Below are 25,089 nucleotides of genomic sequence, written 5' to 3' on the forward strand. Positions count from 1 at the left end.
GGTGGGTGCGTGACACGGCGAGGATTGTTAGCAGATCCTCTCTTGCAGGAAGGCCATTCCCGTGTCAGAACTCTTAGCTTCAGTGTCAGACAACATACACAAATTGATGTTGAGTTTATTGTTTTTTTTTTCTTCAATCTAAGAGGGAATAACCGTGTGCCAATATTCTGTTGAAGATTATAGGGCACACACACGCGGACACACACCAAATGTCCTCTTGGAAGGTTGGGACAATGGAAATGTTGGGTGGAGCAGGGATGAAGGTGACTTTGGGTTTCATTTGAATACATTGTCCCCGCCACTGCATAGGACTTGGTAACCTTGTTGGGTGATTATTAATTGTCCAGAGGATACATTTGTTTGCACATACCTCGGTGTGCTTGATGCGCAGAGAATCACACAAGTCAAAATAGCATCGAGGATGCGCTGCTTTATTAATTAATTTTAGAAAGCAATGCAAACAGTACATTCAGTGTAGTGCAAAGTTGTTTGTAGAGCAGGTCATCTTCTTATTCAGGTTCAACTTGTTCTGTTGCCTTCTGCTCTTCTGAGACATGTGCAGGTGACTGGATTTTTTGGAGGACCGTGCACCGGTGCAAGTGATCTTCTGCCCAGCCCTCTTGAACACAGTGTCCAAGTTCTCACCCAATACGAGTGGATCATCGGTTCCCATTCCCCTCCTGGCTACGGGGAGTGCACTTCACTGCGATGAGCCCTTAATGGGCTTGTGATCATGAAATGTTTTATCCTTGGGCAGGGGGTAGAAACCAAGCGCGACAGCTGTGGCATCCCGAGACTGACCTGTGGTGAAAGAGATGACGGAAGGGTCACGAGTGAAAATTCTGTGCATTGTGCACGCCCCAGAATAGGCAGAGGGACAACACCTTCAATGTTCAGAGTTCCAAAGTGCATCCCGTTTCTGAATGGGAATGCCCTATGCACATGCATGAACATGCCTGCTTCCCACTTTCGTTTGTGCTCATGGGCAAGGCAAAGTCATGACAGCTAGTCAAATTCCGAGGACTTTTTTTTTTATTCAAGGAAAACATTTAGTGAGTTGAGCATAGTCTAGTTGTGGGTTGCTTGAAAAGGGTATCCATCAGCCATCAACGCACTGCATTGTTTGCATAGTTGCCAACGTTGCCCATTCCAATCTGTAGGTGCTTATCCAGTCTGGGCTTTTTCTTTGAAATCAGGGACTTGTAGTCTGAGTTTTATAATTGTAAAAGCAGAACTACAATTCCCAGAATACAAAGAAAAATCCAGACTGGATAATCACCTACAGATTGGAATGGAACATTCTGGCAACTATGTAGTTTCACCTGAAGCGCAATGACCAAGAATAATGGGTGAAGGAAATGGTTTGGGGATGGGTCACTGCTTCAGTTAAACCCCTGCCCGGGGCCTTATACGGAAGCCGCCGCTGATGGTTGCTAAGCATCTGTTACCGCTGATGGTTGCTAAGCATCTGTTACCGTGCTTGTGACCGCTTCCCAACAAAATGGGTTCTGATGTAACAGACAAGGGTGTCTAAGGAATGGATGGCAGTGGGTTGGCATGGATGGCAGTGAGTTGGTATGGATGGCGGTGGGTTGCTATGGATCAAAGGTGCAATAGATGGCTGAGTGTCGGATCCTAGGGGGAAGTTGGTGAAAAACTATGTTGCCGGGGGCCCGGTATGAAACGACTCCCCTATTAGTTGGAATCTAGCATTTTGGAGTCATTGGGGTTTGAAATGGTGTTAAGGTCTCATGATCAATGGGACTTGGCAGGATGGGGGTTGGGTGCGCAGGTGTGGCCAGTCACAGGTTTTACTGCCTGTGATTTAAGGCAAAACGAGATCATGTTCTTAGGTTATATTTGGCTCTCCAGGATAAAGCTGTATTTGCTTTATTTGGAAGTTCACCTGCACCAGCTATGTGTATTGTGTGTACACATGTTGGTGGCTTTGGTGTCCAGTGCTCTGGCGGCTGCTTGAGTTAATTGGAGAGGGGTGAGAAGAGGTACATTGATTTGGTGAAATGACTATAGTCCCGCTTTTTAACACAGCATTAGCCTCACTGCCACGTCCCCTCTCCCCTGAAACACCTAGCATAGTACCTGTAGAGAGTTGGCTCTCTGCAATGTGTCACCCATTGTAACCTACAAAGCAAACTTAAGATATTTTCTCTTTGGCGACCTTTGAAAGGGGACTATGTGTGACTCCTGATGCCCTTTTAAATTGGACCCTAGAGAGGTGCAAGTAGATGTAATTTGCATTATGTTTTTTTTTTTTTAGTTCTAAATCTTTCAAAAAGGATGTCTTTATAAACTGTGCATGGACGACTGCGCACAGAACTCTTCTGATGCAGAAGAAAGAATAGGTCTCTTGCCAGTTAGACTTTAGGTCTTGTGATTATTTTCACTTAAGTGTATTATTACTTGCCTGCTATAAAGAGCGAGCACTTTGGTGCATAGCTATCAGATCAAATTGTGCAACTGAAATCCAGAACACAGCAGTATGTCTGTTGACCCTTCGTGGCTCCAGTAACATTCTTCAATGTTGATGTTGGTTTTTTCTCCCCTTTGTAGAATCACTCATTTCTTTGCTGCTTGGTGCCCGCTATCCGTTGTTCCATTTCTAACTTCTGAGATGTTTTTGCTGCTCAGACCTAGTGGTTCATCGTTTCTTTTTTTTCTCCTTTGCAGTTTTCCAAAGACATCCTGGTGAAGATCTACTCGGCGTACATCGACAACTTCCTCAATGCCAAAGATGCTGTAAGAATCGCCAGGGAAGCCCGGCCAGCCTTCTTGAAGTTTCTCGAGGTACGTTTAATGCATCGGATAACCCGGTAAATCAAATATCAGGAATTTCCTTCTCCGGTAAAATTCCTCAACTTTGATTCCATCCGCCCCAATCCGTTGACCTCCCCAATAGGCTAAATAGGGGAAACGCTGGTGAACTCTACCCTGTCCCTTGATCCACCACTTAGCTAAGAACAGGTGGTGCAAGGACACACTTCTTGGATGTTTTAAATTGATTAATCTTCCCCCTCAGCACCTGGGTCATTTTCTCAGCCTCCTGTCTACATCATCAGACTCAACAAGTGATAACTTGCCCCTGCTGCTCTTAGACCAGGGTGCCACCAAACATCTGCAGATTTTCTCGGAACGTCACATCAGTGGCAGTTCTTTTACTCTTTCAAACATTCTGAAAGGAAATCATGGTTGTGTAATATGGCATTCACCCCCGCGGCCAGTAACGGTCCGCCATCCCGAGCCTGGGTAGGCTCAAGCAAAGCAAGGACTGGTAGGAGCGCCTGGACCGGAGCACAAAGCTCCGGTCCAGCAGGTAAGTGGGGAGGAAAGGAGGAGGTGCAAAAGGGTTTTGTTTTGGGGGCAGGGGGTGAAGTGGGGAGGCAACAGGGAGAGACTCCCTGTTGCCTCCCCACAATAAAAAAAAGACAGAGCCAACCGGGGAAGGACCTCGGGTGGCTGGAAACAGCGGGCATCAAGGTCTTTTCTTGTCTGCTGTTCCAGCTACCCGGTTGGCTGAGCGCCCTTCCCCGGGTGCGAATGTGTATGGATAGCCGGGCAAATTGCTCAAGCACAACACTCTCTCCTTGTGTACAGGACGATGGTATTTGATATCTCGGTCGGATCCAAGAAATATACATTCAGTTCCTGGGGTGAGCAATAATTGCGACACAGATTACAGTTCAGGATTGATTCTCATGAAGAGCTATATAAATTATCAAATTATTATTGTCATACGGTTGAGTGACTGAAAAACGTGGCAGTGACATCAGTATGATTTTGCATCAGTGTAGAAGTATTGGTGTGGGGGTATAGCTTTAATTATTTTTCAGGCATAACTAAAACAGATTAGCAAAAGAGGAAGTGGTACAATAAATAATAGGTAACCGGGTACAGCACTGCCCCGCCCGGCCAATTTAAAGAAAAAAAACCTCTCTTAAAAACCTCTCTTAAAAACCTCTCTTAAAAAATCTGTCAACATCGCCCGTCACTAAATCAAGTCATTTTTGCAATACAGTGGATTTCTGAGTGGCTCGGGAGACTTACTGGGACAGAAAAAAAAATCAATCAGCCTCGACAACACACAAAAGTACTAAAATAATAAAATGGATGGAGAGATATGAAAAGTAAGAGAAACGCAATTATTAACCCCAAAAGCAATTATCTCAATGAAATAATTGCTAAATCAAAGCATGAAATACAAAAGCAAAAGTATTCTGCAAAAAGCGATTGATAGAGATTTTTTGTTGTTTAGAATAGATATTATTCCAAACCTTCCAGCCATCACCTCTTTTGTTTTGCATAAGCCACCCAGAGTGGGAGGGGTATGCCCAGACGTGGGTCCCAAGCCTGCTGGGCCCAAAGACCCCAAGCTACTCCTCACTGATGATGCCCAACGAGGCCGAAACACGTCAGGGGATGTTTGTGGTTATGTGCAGAAGGGATGTGACCTAGTAGTCTGGGGCTGGACTGCTCCTTTTGGGGTGGGACCCAGCCTGATTTGCATATGGTCTTTCCTCTTCTCTAATGGCATGGCAGGCGATGAACTATGGCGGGTTGAACAGAGCAATGCAAGAGGTTAGGATTAATTCCAAACCTTCCAGCCATCACCTCTCTTGATTAGAATATAAATGATTACATGGAACAGTTGGTGAATATATTGAGATTTATTTAACTAAAATTAAGGGGTGCAGAACTACAGGCATGTGACGGGGCCAAGTCCAGATGGTCCAGATCGTAGGATGCATTTGGTGGTAAAGGAGCATCATTGGACAAACCCGATTGTTTGGACATGGCGGGAACATCAAATAAGATTGGAGGAGCAGAGTCTGTCCCAATGCAAGAAGCAGGCGAGCCTGCAAATTGCAGTGGTGGGGGTATTAGTTGAAAGATTAATGAATGTAACTTTATCCCACTGGTTTAAGGGATCCACTGTTCTACAAGTGTTTAGACAAAGTCTTGGCAAGCAAATATATTTGATTATTTGACACCAGACTTGAATCAAGGAAGAGAGGGGTGGATGAGGAGATTGCGGGCAAGAGAAGTGGCCATTGTGTTTTTCCCTCAGTGGTGAAATTATAAAAAGATACATTTCTGTATAGCTTGTAATTTCGGATTCCTCCTGCTTCTCGGTTGTCTCTTTTAGGTGTTATAACAAAATATAATGTTACTCAAGTTTATCAACCACAGAAGGGTGATGGGCTAAGCCGGCCTTGCTAGGAATCAAACCTATGTGCTGCATGTTGACAACAAAAACTGTGGCAAATCCTTAACTTCCTAAGCTATCTTGCCTCAGCTGTGTATTAGAAATTGGATGACTCACTGGGGACCGTGTTCAGTGTATCCTTTTCTTTTTGTATATGGCAACATAAATCTACCAAAAGGTTGCCATTCCAGAAGAATTGGAAAACAAAGACATGATTTGAGCAGATCTTGGAGACAACTAGCAATAAACTCCATGCCTCTTCCTGTGCTCCGTTCTTGTTCGGCTTGTCCTCTAAGCTACCTCCATGGGAAACCTGCTATGCCTTTGATTCAGAGCTCCACCTATACGCATTTCCATCTCCTTCCCTCACCTCGGTTGCTCAAGCTAAACCTGATCTATAGCCTGTCTCATGCACTAGATCAATTACCATCACATTTAGCCCTCCCCCTTACTTCCTGCTGAGTACATCCTCCCCACCTCTTGGCCCGTGACGATGGTGTTGTGGGTCAAGAGATGGGGAGGATGTGGACAAAGGGTTCCGTTTGGCAGCTATGTAAGGCACAGTGCCACCTCTATGCACGATCAATTAGTAACATAGGAAAGACCTTCACACACCTCATCACCTATGCTTTGATCTCCTGTGCCAACGCTTAACTCCGTAAGGTGGACCATTGAAAAGTCTCCACCTAGCTTTCCCCAACGCTTCCTAACTCCGTCCTTGTGTTTGGTACCACCACCACCCGATTTAATCTCTTGTACACTACAACACCCCACTCCTCCTCATGACCCAAAGGTCAATGGCTTCTTGTGCAACACTGATCTTTACCCGCCCTCACCCCTAGTTGCCAGGACAATCCCATGTCCATCCCCTCCCAAGCATTCCCTCTTCCAACACTCAGTTTCTTCACACCACAGTACTGCATGCTTATTTTTGTTGGTTGGAATGCCCCCCTTTGAAGATTTGAACTTCCCACACTACACCACAAGGAGAAAGGTTGCACCATCACCGCTTTGAAAGTGGATCCAGTGTTCCCGCACACACACCATAAGGAGGAAGGTTGCACCATCACTGCTTTGAAAGTGGATCCAGTGTTCCCGCACACCACACCATAAGGAGAAAGGTTGCACCATCACTGCTTTGAAAGTGGATCCAGTGTTCCCGCACACCACACCATAAGGAGAAAGGTTGCACCGTCACCGCTTTGAAAGTGGATCCAGTGTTCCCGCACACCACACCATAAGGAGAAAGGTTGCACCATCACCGCTTTGAAAGTGGATCCAGTGTTCCATACATCCCACTTAGCCAGGTGTATTCTACTGGTGGCTCTCATGAGCAGTGCAGTTTCAGAATGTCTAGACTGTTAAGTCAACATTCATTGCCAGGGCTGGGGAGGGCAAGTAGCCAGAGTGCCGGTTTGCTTCCAATAACTTTTTAGATGGAATTGTGGTTGATGCAGAGTTACTGTGAGGACGGCATGACAGAGAAGGTTCTGGGGTTGTGGAGGAAGTACTTAATGAAGTATTAGAACCCTAAAAAGAGGGCTCCTATCATATGATAGGCGACTACCGTTCATGTTGGTGATTGTTACCCAAACGTCTCTGAGGGTGAAGGTCACCTAACGCACAATAGAACCTGATGGTAAGAGCTCTAACTAGGTGTGAGCGAAAAATAGGGAATCCGCACTGGAATTTGATACTGCTTTTGTGCATTTTTGCGCAGTGCGTGGTGTTTCATTCCTATGTTGGTTTTATGTAGCGTGACTAGAAATTTCGCTCTGTTTTTCTATTTGTGAGGGGTTGGCGCAGCGTCACGAGAAACTTTGTGAGGGTCTTTTTGTTTAATCTGTTCGAGGTTTGCGACACACAAAACTTTGTGCGGGTCTTTTTCGATCCGTGGTTGTTTTGTGCAGCGGCATGAAAAACTTTGTATGGTTTTCCACAATCTTTGTTAGTTTCGCATGGTGACACAAGAAACTTTGCACAGGCTTATTTTAGATCCGTACTAGTTTCACGTTGCGACACAAACTTGGCAGGTTTTTTGTAACAGTGCTAGGTTTGTGCAGCTGCACGAGAAACTTCACACACATTTTTGTTTGATTTGGGCTAGGTCCGCGCAGCGGCACAAGAAAGCTTTGTGCCGCTCTTTTTTTGATTTGTGTTGGGTTCATGCAGCAGCACGAGAAACTTCACAAACATTTTTGTTTGATTTGGGCTAGGTCCGTGCAGCGGCACAAGAAAGCTTTGTGCCGCTCTTTTTTTGATTTGTGTTGGGTTCATGCAGCAGCACGAGAAACTTCACACACATTTTTGTTTGATTTGGGCTAGGTCCGTGCAGCGGCACAAGAAAGCTTTGTGCCGCTCTTTTTTTGATTTGTGTTGGGTTCATGCAGCAGCACGAGAAACTTCACACACATTTTTGTTTGATTTGGGCTAGGTCCGTGCAGCGGCACAAGAAAGCTTTGTGCCGCTCTTTTTTTGATTTGTGTTGGGTTCATGCAGCAGCACGAGAAACTTCATGCTGCTCTTTTCAATATTCAGGGGTGCAAGAACTGCAGATTATGGTGAAACAGATAAAGTTTGACAGATTTTGCTTCTGCAGCTGGCGGAACAGAATTTCACAATTTCGCGGAACCTTAGCTCTAACACTAGTAGAGCCTTATGCTGTAGGGAAATTCGCAGCTCACCTAATGCTTCCTGTGATATCAGGCTTGTCCATGTCACCATTCTCAAGGGAAGCTTAAAATGCAGCCTTTGAAAGGTGATTAGAGACACTATTTCAAACTGGTGGATGGGCTGGGGAGCTGGAAACAGTATGTTGGAAACAGTACGTAGAACAAAGGAAAAACATAGTATGTTAGCTCGCGAGGGCGGATAACGAGGGCTCCAGGCTGTTAACTTCCGTTCCAGCCCTTGGAACGGGGATTAAGGCCATTAGCACCCCGTGTTGCCAAAGCAGTAACCCGGGGTGCTAAAAACAAAGGATTTTCCTTTGTACAACAGGATGCCTTGTGCATCCCGTTGTACAAAGGAAAATACTTAAAATCCAAGATGGCTGCCATGGAACAGGAAGCGCGGCTCCGTACGTGAAAAAGAAATAACAGGATGGAGGGTGGGGAGGCATGGCGGTGGGAAGAGCGGGCCGACAGAGAGTTTGGAATGCAGGCTTGTACAGGTGGTACAAGCCCGCCTTCCAAGCCACCTGATTGGCTGGCTCCACTTCCCAGGCTGCTAATGGGTAATTCGTGTCTGCATTCTGTACTTTCGGATAGAGAAAAGATGCTTTGATGGTCTGTAGGGAATGCCCTTCAATACCTGCCAGTGAGCTGAAATGGTGGCCAGGTGTCTCGGGAAGCAATCCATTCCTGTGCTACCAAACTGGGATCCGATCATAACAAAAGATGGGAGGGTGTGGGCTAGTGTACGGTTTCCTGTAGCCGCTGTAGGTCTCTGATACCAAGTGTAAATAGCCTCTTGATGCTCCAACTTACCTCATGGATCTGATCGGAGGGATGTACACACACTCGGATCCCAAAGAGGCGGTGCTCATGAAATACATTAAATATAACATTAACTTATTTTCCATCTGTGACTTTTTTTCATGATATAAGGGCTATGTACTTTTGCTTGAGCTGCCTTTTGAATGCGATTGTAAGGTATTGAAACATACGCTGACTGGTACGTAATTTGCTGTTGTTGCTTTCCAGCAATGCATGCGAGAGAACAAGGAGAAGCAGGCCCTGTCCGACTTAATGATTAAGCCAGTGCAGAGGATTCCTCGTTATGAGCTGATCGTCAAGGTAGGCGTGAGACTCGCTTAATGTTACTTCTCGCATAGCACTTTCCCTCATTCTAGGCACTGCAATGGAGAGGGAGGTTTTAAAATATCACTTTATTTCTCGCCTGAAGTGGATGCATCATTGACTCATAGCACCATCAGGTTGGTGCCTCCTTGTTGTTGCGTGCTGGAGGTGCAGCGTGCAGCCTCAAGCGGTGAAGCGAGCTGCCTGAAGTGGTGAAGCGAGCTGCCTGAAGTGGTGAAGCGAGCTGCCTGAAGTGGTGAAGCGAGCGGCCACTGGCGGTGAAGCGGGCGGCCACTGACGATGAAGCGGGCGGCCACTGGCGGTGAAGGGGGCGGCCACTGGCGGTGAAGGGGGCGGCCACTGGCGGTGAAGGGGGCGGCCACTGGCGGTGAAGGGGGCGACCACTGGCGGTGAAGCGGACGACCACTGGTGGTGAAGCGAGCGGCCACTGGAGCTGTGCCAGTCTCGTTACCAATGCTCTCTGCTATATTTCGGCCCCGTGGGTTAGCCAATCGTCTTTTACTGGATGCTTCCCAAACACAGTACTTTATAGCGGTCATGTATAGAAATTTCTTTTTACACGTACACAACTTCTTATTGTATGTGCATGTTTGGCAATTGCAGTAACAGAGCTATGTTTGTTGACAGTGATTTCTTTTGCTCATTTCATGTCCTATTCTGTGGACATACTCCATCGCAATATATTCGACCATCCGACAATTTCTCTGAAACCATCCCCTGATCTCCATGTTGCAATGGCTCGGTGCGGCAAGCTGCTCCTCTCTGCCCCCTCCCTCCCTCTCTCCCTCCCTCCAAAGGCAACTTCAGGAGCACATCATCGTAACGTCCTGCTAACTTGGCATCAGCAGGGCCTTGGGTTGGAACCATTGTGGGGGCTGAGGGGGGGGTGCTGGGGCTGAAACATGACTGTACTGTCTGCAGAGCTCTGGGGGCGCCCTTCTTGGGGTCTCCAGAACATTAATGGAGTGGCTGTGTAAGGGGATATATATATATATATATATATATATATGTCCAGTACAGGAATATTAGCGTCTGTCCACAGTCTAAGCCTGCATAGCATAGGCAATAGGATGGCCTCATTAGTCTAAACTCATGCACCTTACTCGGGTTCTGTCAACCCTGTGACGTGTATGCTCTCATGCTGTTCATTTTGTTAACCGCCAAATACACCATTGAACAATTCAACCAACGTCAAGTACTTGACAAGTGTTTCTGGCTTTCCTTCTTTTCACGTTAAATGATGTCAGCATATATCATTCTATGTACCATCTGATTAATTATTAGAAAGCGCTTCGGTGTGAAGCGCTATAGACGCAAAAATAAATAAACCTGATTTCAGCAGAAGGGTTGCCAGTTTTCTGCTTGTTCAGTGTTTCCCCTTCCATGATGGAGTTTGTGTATGAAGACGGGAAGACAGGATGAGAGAGCCATCCATGCCCTTGCCAGTGGCTGCTAACACCCACTTCCTGTCTCCTCCGAAGCATGTGGGTAGTCAGTAGACCCCCCACCCCCCCTCAAGTACATCCCATAATCCTCAATAAGCGAGTCTGGCTGTGGGGGCGGGGGGGGGGTACAGAGCTCACTGCTTGGTCTGTGATTAACCCTTTGCTTTCTTTGGGTCATGCGCGTTATGGGACTTTGCATGGGGAGGGGTCTACTCAGTGAGGCAGAGGGAATTCTGGGGAAGGAAGGTTTGTGTTCATCAGAGGGTGGAATAGTTTATAGTAAAGAGTTTTAGGAAGAAGCCTTAATAACCAGAGTTACTTGGCATGCTCAAGATTAAACCCACAACTACCAACATGCACTGTGCCGGTCTACTTCAAGACTAGGAAACTGACATTGAATTCATCACAAAAAAAAAAAAACACATTGCTGCCATAACAGAAGCCCTGCAACTGAAATACTTACTTGTCAGCATGCATGTATGGTCAGGCTCAGTGCTGCTTTATTGGAAGCCTTGGACTGTAACAGAAATATGCATAGTCTTGGCGGGATAGCTCAGGGGCAACGACACGGAGCACCACAGGTTTGAGCCCCGGGAACGCGCTTAGAAACCTCTGGGTATTACGCACGTTATAAATAACCTATCATATTACTGTATGATGCAGCATGAACCCATTATAGTAGTCCACTATGAGAGATGAGAGGTGGAGCCGAAGTCAGAATTTTTCAGCCATTTTGTTTTTTAAGACTTGGGACGGGTAATGTTATGGCATGCCATCCCATGTTATGGCATCCCACACATTTCGTGACACACTTTAAGAAATCAAGAGGGTCTTGATGCTGCCACTGAAAACTTTGTAACCTTTTGGACTACACAGCCATTGAGGCCAGTCGCCTAACCAATAATTTTTCAGGAACAAAACGAAGTGACCTGAGAGTACCTCTCTCGCGATCTGTTAGTTCTGTAAGAAACAAAGAGGCTGGATAGAGCCTGTGAGAGTTGCTCATTTTTCGGAAGAAGTACAAAAAGTGCATCAGGAAGACGGGGCAGACATAAAGCCTCCATCCAGGGGTCTGCACTTTTTGCTTCTGAAGATGTTTTGAACTTCAACACCCATAATCCATCACCATTGACTATGCTGGCTAGGGTTGACGGGAGATGTAGTCCAAAACACCTGGAGAGCTAAAGGTCGCAAGCCACTTCTTGGAAGAGGTGAAAGAAGTAGAACCTTGTTTCAGGAACTCATGCAAAGGTTTCCAGGACCTCCTGGAAGGATCTTCAGGTTAGTTATCTTTCTTTCAATAAAGGAAGAAGCTTACGTTGTTCCTGGTTCATGTGTTCTCTGTGTCACATCTATTAATGTTTATTCATATATATTAAGTAATGCTGCCCTTCATACCCAACAGTGACCTCTTTTTTTCCCCTTTTCCAGTTTATACACAAATAAGTTCAGTAAAGAGAACATATTTGGATTTGCACATTAATGGCACTTGGCCGTGGCCTTTGCAAATTGTGTAGACTACTTAGTTGAATTCCACATCCCATCAAGAGTACTTTCCACAGCTCTAGCCCACTTCTCCACTCCGCTGTGTCTTGCCTAACAAAACCTCTTTCTAAAATAGGTTGCTTTGCACAATAGGAAATGGGAATTTCTCTACTTGGGAGGGGGCGGGGTGGAGAAATGGCCGCTCTTGATTTCATCCAATAACACAATTCTTATGTCATTTCTTATAAAGCCATACCAGATTCATGTGATTTGTGACATATATACAATCCACACCACACTGCATAATGGCATGCCGTGAGGCGGGTTTGTGGTTTCATAAGCTAGGATATGGTGTTTACAATTGTCTCTAATTGGAATTGATTTTCTGATCTACAACCCTGTGCAAAAAGAAATGACTCGCCTTAAGACTGAAATCTTGATTTACGGAGAACTTGTATACGTGTTCTTAAATGTAGGGTATTCTTTTAGAATCATTAAGCTCCTGTAGACGAATATATTAAATCTATTATTGAAATTGAAACCAGGTTCTGGTTTGTATGCATGTTTAGTTGTGCTGATGCATACGGCTTGCCAACCCTTCTGTGTAAAGGTGCTGACCTCGTCCTGCAGATGCTCCCTCCCCCCACCATCTGTCTTCTTTGTGCCCTGTGTTTATGTGCTACCCTTCTCTTATCAGCACCTGGCTTATTGTCCATCTATGAGAATTCTATTGTTAGTCACCCGCTCACGGGACTGCACCAACCACTGTATATTATATAACTGGGTAGGTTGTTCTCGTTGAAACACCATGTTTTTAATGCAGATCTAGTTTCACAAAATTTGAAATCTTGCTCTCATGATATCAGTGTAGGGGATGCAGGGTTCAAAACTAAGATTTAATGTGCAGTAGCTAAAACAAGCACCTGGGTATCTGCCATCACCCAATAGGCAGGAACTACCTTGCAGGAGCTAGGAGATCGTTTATAACGCGCTGGGAATCTTACTTCGACATGAGATGCAAACTAAGTTTTTGTCCATTATGTATGAAGCATTATGCTTTAAATGTCTTCTAGATGTGTACTGATGCTTCTTTATACACATTCTCATACACAGAAAGTTGATCTCCTATAGGTATAGTTGTGTAGCGCCAATTAGCCTGGGGAGCTAAAGGTAACCCCTGATAAGCTGTTTGTGTGCCATGCCAAGCAGTCTCTTCTAGACTTGAAGCAGGAGCCCATCTCGCAACAATTGCGAACCCTGAGGAAGTGACGGGGGAGGGGAAACAACGCTCACTCGTGGGACTGTTCATTGCTGTTCGACACCATTAATTTGCAAATGGCTGGCGCTGACCTGCTATAGCTGTAAGCACTTTTGCCATCCCAACGGTGTTCTGTACTGAAAGAGGTGATGAAGCGCAGCTGAAGGAGCAGCGGTGCATGGCATGCCACAGACCAGACATGAAGCCAGTCCGGAGGAGGAAGCGGAGACCAGAGCATGAATGGAAGTTTTATGGCGGTAATAGTGGCCCATTGTTACAAAGATGGAAGACCGGCTAGAGTCCACTAGAGAGGGAGAACCTGAAGGTGAGCCCTGATATTCTGGTTCAGGAGAAATAGATCCATTGACGAAAGTGATGCTGGAAGTGAGGAAACCGACAGATGGGTGCATTCTGGGAAGTGAAGCCCAACTTCCACAGACCTCTAAATGAGAAGTGGAAGAACATGAAGGAAGAAAACTAAAGGCCGACGATTTAGGGGGAGTGCATTCCAACTAGTAACAAGTGAGTACACTGATTAGCAGTGGTATTATGAGAACTAAAGTAACTAAACCTGATATGGCGAGGACTGCTATAACAGACTGTAACAACTGTAGCCAATGACTATGACCGCTAAACCCTTCAAGACCGATTTAATAGCAACTATTTTAAACACAATCTGTATTAAACACATGCCTTGTCTAAAGTCATTGTTTGCTGATATTGGACCCTGTGGGCAAAAAGGGGAAACAAGAGTACAAAACATGTTTTTCTTTTCAGTGCGTACGTCTTCCTTTACTATCTTAGTAAATGTATCCCGTCTCTGTTTCACTCCATTTTGGAGTTTGATACTCACTTCATCTGTAGGCCTTGCCGCCGGAATCCTTAATTACTAAGTGCGTACTCTTCTGTTCCCTTCAGGAATCGAGGTATCTTTTTTACCTTTGTAATCTTCCCAAAAAACCATGTTACTTTTTACACAATATTTACAACACAATCTCTCCCCCTTTTTTGCCACACTCGCTTGTCTATTTACATCCGTGACTCACTTTGAGTCCTCCGGCATCGACTCTCCCACAATCGACCAGTTCACCTTCCATCCACGAGGCACCTGCGGGGAAAGGACAGGAATTTCGTCAAAGGGGGATCTGTCGACCAAATCTTCTTAACACGAGACTCTGCAATCCGATCTCCACAGAAAACACTGAGGCCTTCTGGCTAGTGGTGGGAGCAGCCAAGCATCCAGGGGCCTGGACCTGGCCTAGGTCGACTGGACCGGAATCATCTGCACCACTAACAAATTGTGCTGTAGCACATTGAAGCGTCTTTTGTGGTAGATGGAATTACAATAATGGTCACAAACCAAATAACCAGACAGATTCAAGGAATATGGCAAAATACTACTTTGTCAATTGAATAAAGTAGGGAGACCTGACAACATCGGACTGGTGCATGTACACTCACACAGCAACTTGATTACATCAAACACCAAACCAACACCACTAAACCCCATACCAACACTGATAAACCAAGCACACATGAACCCTCCCACATCCAACTGGCTCTCATTAATGCCAGATCTTTACAACCCCATGCCAAAGAAATACATGACCTAATCTCTGACCTAGAGCTAGATGCTCTAGCCATTACAGAAACCTGGCTTCATGAAGCTTCCGGACCAGCCATATGCCAAGCCCTCCCCCCTGGGTACATCATCCTCCATCAAGATAGACCAGCACACAAAGGCAGAGGTGTGGCCCTAATAGTCAAAGAAACACTGAAGGCTAGACAAATTAAACCCACCACATCCGAAAACTTCGATGCCCGATCAGTGAAAATCTCCTTCTCACCAAACGACACTGACAATGCACCTTATCTACCGACCTCCAGGCCCGTTCCTGAACTTCCAAGCCGAAATCCTACACTTCCTAGGAAACAACCTCAAACCAAGTACTAAAGCCATACTCCTGGGGGACCTTAATCTTGGGTTCAATGACACAAAAGACAAACACAGCAAAACCTTTGCCAAAACCCTTCTGGACCTACAATTCATCCAGAGAGTTGACTCTGCCACTCACACTAAAGGCTGCATACTAGACTGGCTAGTCGACCACAACTGTAGGGTAGATATCAGTTGAAACACGCCGCAGCCATAGACCGATCACCACCTCATCCACTTCTACATTCCAACGAACGCAGCTATTTCTCAAAACCTTCCCATGCCAGCTGCCCTATCCAGAACTAAAAAACTACTCACTAAAGAGAGCATCTGCCCACTCCTAGAAGCCTCGGCATTAGCCTCACCCATCTCCAATAACCGCGAAGAACTAGTCGAATTTTACAACACTACAATTAAATATGTCATCGATACAATTGCTCCACTGGAGACTAAAAAATCGAAAAAACTCTTCCACGCCAACTCATGGTTCAACCAAGACCTACAAAACCTAAAAACACTCAAAAGATAAGCTCTTAAAAAATGGCAATCCTGCCCCTCTCCCCCCTACGGGATTCATACCTAACCATTGTCAAACAATACAAAAATGCCATAGCCAAAGCCAAAGCTGCCACATAACAACACTAGAATTGACAATGCCCAATCACACTCAAAATAACTATTTGCTATCTTCAATGAGCTAGTCATACCTCCCACATCCAAAAATCAAACGGTCAAAGACGTAAACTGGTGTAATGACATCCAGAAGGCTATGCTTGACAAAATAGACCTACTCCAAAAGAAAATCAAAGCCAACTTTGACAACCTACCCATGTCTGCTCACAAAACGCAGACCGCCCCCAACCATAAGCACCACACCCAACACAACAGCAAACCTCCACCGCCATTCACCTTTAGAAAGGTAACCGCTCCTGAGGTCTTACTCATTATGAAACAAATAAAACCCTCACTCTGTAAAGGGGACATCTGTCCAGCAAACATAATCAAAGACTGCGCAGAGTCCCTAGCGCCATTCTTTGCAACCTTTATCAATGCATCATTTGCCACTGGCTCAGTACCCTCCTCCCTCAAGGAAGCTTGGGTTCGCCCACTGCTAAAAAAGCCCTCTCTAGACCCAGACTCGCCCAACAACTATATAGGCCCATCACAACAGTGCCATTTTTGCTGAAAATCCTGGATAAGGCTGGTTTTCTACAGATACAAGCCTACCTTGAATCTCACAACATCCTAGGCAAGAGACAGTCCGTCTTACGTCCACGCCATGGCACAGAGTCAGCGCTACTCGACCTAAAAAACCAACTCCTAAAAAATATGGATAAAGGCAAATGTGCTATCCTCCTACTCCTTGACCTGTCGGCTGCGTTCGACCTAGTCGACCATAAAACTCTGAAGATGCACCTCTCCAATACAGCTCATTTCTCCACTGAAGCCACAACACGGATCTCATCCTTCCTGGAGGGCGGAGCTATGAGGGTTTACTCGGACCAAGCATCAGCCACTCCCTCCCCCATCAACTGCGGAGTACCACAAGGTTCTTGCACCTCCCCTACACTATACAACTTATTCACACTCCCTCTTTTCAATGTCTCACCAACTATGCTGATGATACACAAATTCTTCTCCCATTAACTGGTGTTTACGAACAAGACCTAAAAACCTTACAAAACAAATATGCCATCACCCAGGCCTGGATGGCAGCCAACGGCCTCTGTCTCAACGGAGACAAGACAGAGATCCTACTGGTAGGCCCTAAAGAATCCCTCAGCAAGCTAGACAACGAATACAGCACCTTCCTAATTGAGAACTCGGTAATCTCAGTCTCCTCTGCCTTAAAAACGCTGGGAGTATACCTAGATTCTACCTTGTCCATGGACAGACATGTTAGCTACATCTCCTCCTCAGCAGCCCTAACAACCAAAATAATCAATGCAGTAAAGCCTCACCTATCCACTAGAAACTGCCTCAACATCCCGAGGGCCACCATAGGTGCCAAACTAGACTACTGCAACGACCTCCTACTAGGCACCTCTGCCAAAAATATTAATAGACTTCAAGTCACTCAGAATAACGCCTTGAGAGCAGCCCTCAACATTCCTAGGAGGGAACACATCTCCCTAGCAAGACAAAATGCCCACTGGCTCCCAGTCAAAGAGCGCATCCAGTTCAAGACTCTCACCATTACCCACAGATGCATATCCCATTCTGCCCTTAGCTACCTGACAGAATGTATACAACCAGTTCAGACACTCAGACCCAAAAGGAACCGGTACGTGAACCAACTCTCAGTCCCCAACTTCAATAGAGCTAAAGCTGGCGGCTCAGGTTTCGAAGTCCTAGCGCCACAAGCTTGGCACTCCCTACCGCACAAACTGAGAGCTGAATCATCCCTTATAGCCTTCAGAAAGGCACTGAAAACCACTCTATTTAAGTGACTCGTACTTAAAATATGACTGCAATGCTAACAATGTATGTAAGATACAACTGTACCATGCTCACAGTTCCCATGTAACCTCAGAACTTTTAGCTATGTCGGTAATTATGTAACCATTCATCTTGTGATACTCACCCATGCCAAGTAAACCTTCTTGTAACAGCGCCACGATGCCTGAGGGCAGCTGTGTGCTTTAAAAATGCAAATAAATAAATTACATGGAGGTCTTATACCTCAATATGCGTCATTTATGACATCATTCTACGTGGCGAAATACAAAACCTATAAATGGTAGGGATTGGTGAAGGGAACATATCTACTTATAGAACATATAAGAATAAGTGTATCATTGGCTACCCCTAGTCTGTAGGGCATGCCTTGAACTACCTCTAAAAACATATAGTACTGATTATAGCGGACAAAAGAGTGGATTGGTCTATGCTACATCGCACGTTAGGTTGTCCATCAACCCCACTGATTGGTTGGCATTCTATCCCAACCTTGGACTTTTGGCTCTTTAGCAGCACTTAAGTGAAACGAAGCCTAGGTGTCCCGCCAGATTACTCCCCATCTTCTCAATTAGTCCATCATCTCTCATCGGTAGGTCATCGGCCAAAGTCTTAGTTTGTAGTTGACCTTGTTGCTGCTCACTGTCCTGGAACAGTCAATGCAGTGTGAGCACACCACTATCTTAACTTGAGGCTCTAATGAATAGTCTTTATGTTCGACTCCTGAGACCACAAATGTGTCCATTTCAAACCTTTAATGTAATGCAATTTGAATTTATTATGCAGAGTGCTGCTGCTCCTCTTAACCTCTAGAGACTTGCTCCCTCCATCTCATATAAACTTTGTATGCTTTTTAATTGACCAGCAATTTGGCTCTCACAGATGTTTTCGTCTTCCTTAGTCTATGAAGAATGTCCCACGTTCAGAGCTTATCCATATACTCCCTTTGTGCTCTGCGCTTATCCCTTAAAAATGTTATCTTTGCTTTGGGTCAACCTTGGCTCATCGTCGGCTCTACACACAAAGCTGTTTCCATGCGTCTCCTAATTCTTAGTCTCGTTGTGTCTGTGAGGTAGCTTAGTTAAATTCAACGTGAGCCAGCGTCCATTTTCCTAATATGGCTGTCCTTGCCACGTTATATATGACTCTATAGCAAGCTTCTATATGTTGTCTTTCTATCTTGCATTACTGCGTATTTACAGTTATTAGTCAGTAAGTTACTTCATCATCTTTAGTTCCATGATCACTTCAGCTTTAGGTTCATGTTACTTTTAGTGCTTTAGTTTGATTCTTACTTAGTATTTTCATATTGTTTGAACATAGGTTAATATATCTTCTTTATGACCTCACTTTGTCTTTGTCGGATTTTACTTTAACATCCGTCCATGATATTCATTGATGCATTCTGACATCTCGGCAGGCGACATCCTTCCACACTATCAGTGCGAGGGTACATTCTGTATGGCTGCCTCAGTGCATAGCATCTCTCGCACGCTGATGTGGTATAGGAACGGTGCAGGGGGTCACATTTATGGCTCTTCTCTGACTGTTCCAATATGACAGTGATGAGAGGGCGGGAACTGCCAGGATAGTATCTACCTGCTGCTCTACACAGGCACATAATGTAATTGGAAGTCATTTCACAGAGCAGGGTCTGATTATTGCCCCCGAAATACTCAAGGAAAAAGAGAATATCTTTAATTGTTACTCATTTTTTCACTTTAAATTACCTCATTAAAAATGGACATGTAAACATTTTAAGCAATAATGAAGTAGAAACACCATTGAAGGGAATCTAGCAAATGTACTCTTTGAATTGACATTGTTCTCTTTGCAAGTGATTAACATACAGGAATGGCAAGTAGCCTATCTTTCAATTGTGTTTTCTAGAATGGTGTTTAAAATTCTGAAATTTCCATTGAGTTAGGGTAGGGGGAGTTTTTTCAATAAAGGAAAAGTAGAGCGATTAAGGTAGGCTGGGATGTTTAGATTTAATTTAGTTTCCTATACAAATTAAAGCTTTGTTCCGAGTCCTCATTCATTTTTAACACATGGTGAATGTGTGCTCAGGGTAAACCAAATGTACATATGGAGAGGCGTGTGCTTTAAAATGTCTACATTCATGTTAGTGCAGCTTTGACCACTCGAGTGATCAGTGTGTTGATCATTCTTTATTGTAGTAACGATTGACATTAATATTTCATAGATGTACAATTTGTTGATATTTAGATTGATGTAAATCTTTCTAATTTTAATAAATAGACCACCTGTGAAAACCTGTGTGTTCCTTGTCCAAAAAGGGGAGAGTGGCTACAGGGAATCAATTCTATTAAATCGGTGTCCCAGGTTCATAAAAAGAACTTAGTTTAATAAATGAAAAACTGCATGCCTGGAAAATTTCACCCAACCAGTTGCCCGATGAATATATCCTACAGACTAAAGGAGCACATACTGTATGTGTTTCTGGTAAACACTATCATGAAGAAAATATTGAAAATCTGCATGTTTCTACAGGTGGGGGTTAGGGGATGCTGCTATAGGCCCTCAGTCTTCTCTCTTGCATGGAACATCGGGGAAGTCCATTATGAAGGCAATATTGTGTGATATGTAGGAGCACAGTGAAGGATCATAACCTGACAACGATGATGTTATGGAGGAAATGAACCATACAAATATATTTGTTAATTTACTGAGTGTCCTACAGTTTAGACGTAGGGTAATGATGGATGTGCCCTACTTGGAATTCTGAAAAGGCTTTCATACGTTCCACACACAGGACTTGTTTGACAATCTGTTCTGCCTTGAAAGGATGTCATTTTGGTAAGATAGACTATTACTGGCTCAGAGATTGGCAGTGAAGCATGCTGGTAAAATGACGCCATTCTCAAGAAATAGATGTGACAAATATGGTACGTGGGTGAGACCGGAGCTTGGTGCAGGTGAAGGGAGGTCGCATTTTAAGGTAACATTACAGTCATGATTGAAGAGGGGGTACGTTTTTGGATGCAAGAACTTTGCTCTACCACCCACATGGTGTCCCAGGTGGAGAATACAAATGTGAGTGGCGGATTGGTCTGAAAGCTCACTTTACATCTCGAGGTTCCTTTCTGTGCAGTGAAAGCCAAGCACTTGCGATGCCAGGGCATTGGGCTATAGTCCAAGATGACAACCAGGTCATGCTCTGATGTGTTGCGGACAAAGACATTGAGAATTTCAAATGTGCTTGAAAGCTGATCCGGGTCCCCATTTCTTTTTTGCCTGCGAGTCCTTTTTGGATTACATTCACGTGTGCTTCATGCCCATTCTCTCCAATGAGAGCTCACTGCTGCTCACATTTCTGCCATACAACCTGAAAGGGTCCCTCCCTCCTGTGACGTGGCCTTATTGCGTCACTGTAGAAGCAACAAAGTGTGTCATAGCCTTACGGTAACAGTTAAAGCATAGTAATATAGCAGAAAGGTGCCCGACTGTCACTGCACACAACATGTCAGACATTCACTCCCTGTTTGTCGCACATCCACCTAGGTCTTTCACACCATCTATGGAGCACTGCCTACGTAGGGAGATCATAGTATATATTCTCACTGTAGCTGACTACCCATTACTATACTTTGATAGCCTACTCCCAAGTAAGGCACTACCCTGTCTCACCATTAACTAAAGTAAAGGCGTGCATGACATGTAACAGACTCATAATAAACCTTTTGACATCAAGGTGCCAGGCTTTTTTCAAATGTACCCTACTAATCTGACTATGCCATTCCCTTGCCAACAACATTCTCTTGTATACATAGCCTATCCCAGACTATGCCACCCTTGGCAGTTAATGAATTAACATTTTGGAGTTTAACGTGACGAGCATCCAGGATTTCCAAGGCACACTCTTGAACCCCTCACGTATCCAACATTAGATTGTGTACTAACTTACAATTCTCTAAATCTAGCTTGAAAACGGCACCCAATTATGACAACACTGGACATGGCCACATTCTCCCTTTTGCAGAAGCATGTTCCACGTGACAGGACTGACGTGCACCGTCACAAAATATATTTTCCCGTTGCATACTCTTACGTCCCGTCCCCTTTCCTCCATACTGTATGGGCGTCCCTTCCAAGGGATGGGAGACGGAACCTTTTTCACCAGAAAAACCTTCTTCCCCTTTAAATTTAGAGGCACGCAGCCCGGGGAGCATGCGCTGCCCTGACTCCGCCCTCCGGCGCCACACCTGACTCCGCCCTCCGGCGCCACACCTAAGTCCCCTTTTCCGCATCGACAGGAACAGGCCGAATTCACCAGCACTCCAGGGGTTGGCTTCGGCCATGTAATTCCACGCGCGGATACTTCTTCTTTGTCTTCTTTTTTTGTCTTTTTGTCATTCAGGTACTCTGTCCTCCGGCGTCACGCTCCTCACTGGCGCATGTCGACTTCTACAGGGTTCAGCAGGTGTCCATCCTGCAACGGGCTGTTCCCAACTTCAGACTCCCACGCCCTCTGCCTACGTTGCCTTGGCCCAGACCACAGTTGGCAATCTTGTTCGGCGTGTGACTCGCTGTCCTCGAAAGCGCTGAAGAGCAGACTAGCCAGATGGCACCATGGCCGAGGGGCTATGCCCTAATGCCACAATACGTCCGAGGGGGTGCCTAAACGCGGCTCTACTGACACCTGGGTCGAGGGAATCACACCTACCGGGCCTAGGCCCGAGGAGAAGGGTAGGCCGTGTGATCCACAAACAAGAGTCTTGGAGGAGGCCGGGCCCAGTGGGTCGAGCAACACGTGGCAGGCAGCCTGACAAAATGGCCGCCACCAGAAAGAGGCATCCGTCCGACGCCATTCCAGGAATTTGGCGAAGAACGAGTGTCAAGCTGGGACTGGCTTCAACCAGATAAGTGGTCTACAGCCTAATTCTCTTACGCGCTGAGCAGCTTTCCTTTGCGTCCAAATGGGCAGGGTATGCAGCGGCCTCAGCAGCCTCCCGCTACACCGTCAACACCCCCTGCCACCGCTTCAGTCAGCGAGGAGGTTTTCTTTGAGAGGTTCCTCGGCCTCATGAAGTCACCTCGGATGGGCGTTATCCTCAAGGATGCCATCAGGGAAGTCATTCCCGCCATGCTAGCAGCACCACAGACGCCTCCATTGTGCCCCCCAGCCCCGGTGCAGCCGCCGGCCGTGGTCCCTGTACCCCAGCCTCCAGCGCCAACTGCTCCTGTTCCTCCATAGGATCCTCCAAATCCGCAGGATTCAGATGAGGAGGAGGATACGGACACTCCATCCTCAGGCAGGGCCTTCCACAAACGTCTTGCTGGTCTGGCCGAGTACCTGGGCCTACCCCAACATGAGATCGAGCAGCTGACAGAGGGGGTTCTGGCTGAAGTCCTCACACAATGCCTCTCTGCCAAATCGGGGATTCCAATGCAGACCGATGTAGTCTCCCTGGCCAAGAAAGGTTGGCTCAAACCCCACTCAGCCCAACCAGTCAATCGACGCCTGGAAGCCAAGTACAGGCAAATGGAGGGGGATGCACTCTTGCTTTCGGCCCATCCTCAGCCACACTCCTCAGTGATCGCTGCGGCATCACTATACTCCAAGCCCCAGTCGTCCTCAGCCTCTTCCTCTGCAACACTGCTAGGCAAGGAGGAGAAGATCTTGTAGGCATATGGCAAGAAACTATTCCAACGCCTCTTTACATCTACGTCAAACCAACACAGAAGCCATGCTGGCAGCCTCCAACCAAAGATTATGGCAGGAATTCGCAGACTTCCTCCCGGAACTCCCCACCCAGAGCCAATCACGCTTTAAGGCGGGGCTAGCCGAGGCCAAGCTGGTGGCACATGACCTCATGGAATCCACAGTGGCCCACATTGATACCTCAGGCTGGGCCATCTGTAGTGCCACGGACATGTTGAGAATAGCCTGGCTCCGGGCAACAAAATTGAACCCGGATATCCAGGAACGCATTCTAGATCTACTGTTCGAGGGGGGACCTCCTCCACTCCTCTATGGACGAAGAGCTGGACAAGAAGAAAAACAGCTCACAACCAGCTAAGTCTTTATCCATCCTTACAAAGACCACGCCCAAATCGTACACTCAATCTCAGCTGCACTCAGAAAGAGGTCATACATACGGAGGGTTCTGCGGCTTCCAGGAACGCAGATCCAGGCAGCCGGACCGCTCGCCGTCTCAGAACAGGCGCAAGCAACAAAAAGAGGGGGGGGGAGTAAGGGCTTTTTCCAGTCCCCCTCCTCAGCTACAGCCTCTGAGGGAAAGAAGGCATGACACGCCCTTTCGGGTCCACATGTCTCCGGTGGGGGGGGGGGCAGCTTGCTCTCCACGCGCATTTCTGGTGCCAGAATTTCACAGACCCCTGGATCCTATCCGAAGTATCCACAGGGTACCGCCTTCCTATCCCAGCACCTCCTCCCTCCTCCCTTCCACTCCCACAGGTTGGGACAGCAACTCTTTTGTCGGAGATCCGGTCGCTCGTAGAGAGCCAGGCAGTGGAGGAAGTCCCAGCCTCCCAGCGAGTCTTTGGCTTTTACTCCAGGATTTTTGCCATTCAGAAGAAGAACCAGGTGGGCCTGAGAGTTGTGCTGGACCTTTCCACCCTCAACCTCTCCTTACCCCTGCAAAAATTCAAGATGGTTACTCCAGCTTTTATAGCGGAGACATTGGACAAGGGAGACTGGATGTGCTCCCTGGATCTGAAGGACGCATACCTACACGTCCTGATTTGGCAGCCCCATCGTTCTTTCCTACGGTTCAGGATCATGGGCTACAGTTTCAATACAAGGTCCTTCCTTTTGGCCTCAACTCGGCCCCCAGGGTCTTTACCAGGCTCATGAATGCGGTGGCGGCCCTCCTCAGAGCGCAGGGCCTCCACATCTACCCATACCTCGATGACTGGCTCCTCACGGCTACATCTCAGGAAGCGGTTCACCACTCTTTCCATGCCCTTATGAACAGACTGCACGATCTGGACTTCTCTCTCAATATCAAAAAGTCACAGCTGCAGCCTACACAGACTCTGACATTTTTGGGCCTCATCTGGGACACGTGCTCCGAGAAGGTGTTTCCGTCGGAGGACAACATCTTGGCCATCAAGAGTGTCACCGCCCACTTCCTCAGCAGAGAAGTGACCTCGGCATGGTGGTACCAACATCTCCTGGGTCTACTGGCAGCGGTCCTATTAGCCGTCCTGCACATGAGACTAAGGATGAAGATGATTCAGCTGCACTTCGCGGCCTCATGGAACCAGGGGTGGGGCTCTCAATCCGAGATGATCAACGTTCCTCCATCTCTCCACCTGGACCTAACTTGGTGGTCCAGAGACTGCAACCTACGGCAGGGCAAGCCTTCCGGCTGCCCACCTCGCATGCCATCATTACCACTGATTCCTCGCTCCAGGGCTGGGAAGCCACCCTGGACGATCTCTCGGTCCACGGCACCTGGACTCGACAGGAGCAGGAA

The 25,089-nt window shown here is 46.4% G+C and overlaps 1 protein-coding gene across 1 annotated transcript in view; it reads left to right on the forward strand.

Annotated features, from left to right (window-relative positions):
- The window catches only part of ARHGEF17 (Rho guanine nucleotide exchange factor 17), a 1,051,814-nt gene that overhangs the window by 759,857 nt on the left and 266,868 nt on the right, over positions 1–25,089 (forward strand). Inside the window, exons 4-5 of the mRNA XM_069640110.1 lie at positions 2,689–2,805; positions 8,926–9,018. Of these exons, the coding sequence (XP_069496211.1) occupies positions 2,689–2,805; positions 8,926–9,018 (210 nt within the window). The remainder of the gene's footprint in view (positions 1–2,688; positions 2,806–8,925; positions 9,019–25,089) is intronic.

The sequence above is a fragment of the Ambystoma mexicanum genome, chromosome 7q (genome assembly GCF_040938575.1).
Source record: "Ambystoma mexicanum isolate Mex_15411 chromosome 7q, UKY_AmexF1_1, whole genome shotgun sequence".
In the NCBI taxonomy this organism is placed as follows: domain Eukaryota; kingdom Metazoa; phylum Chordata; class Amphibia; order Caudata; family Ambystomatidae; genus Ambystoma; species Ambystoma mexicanum.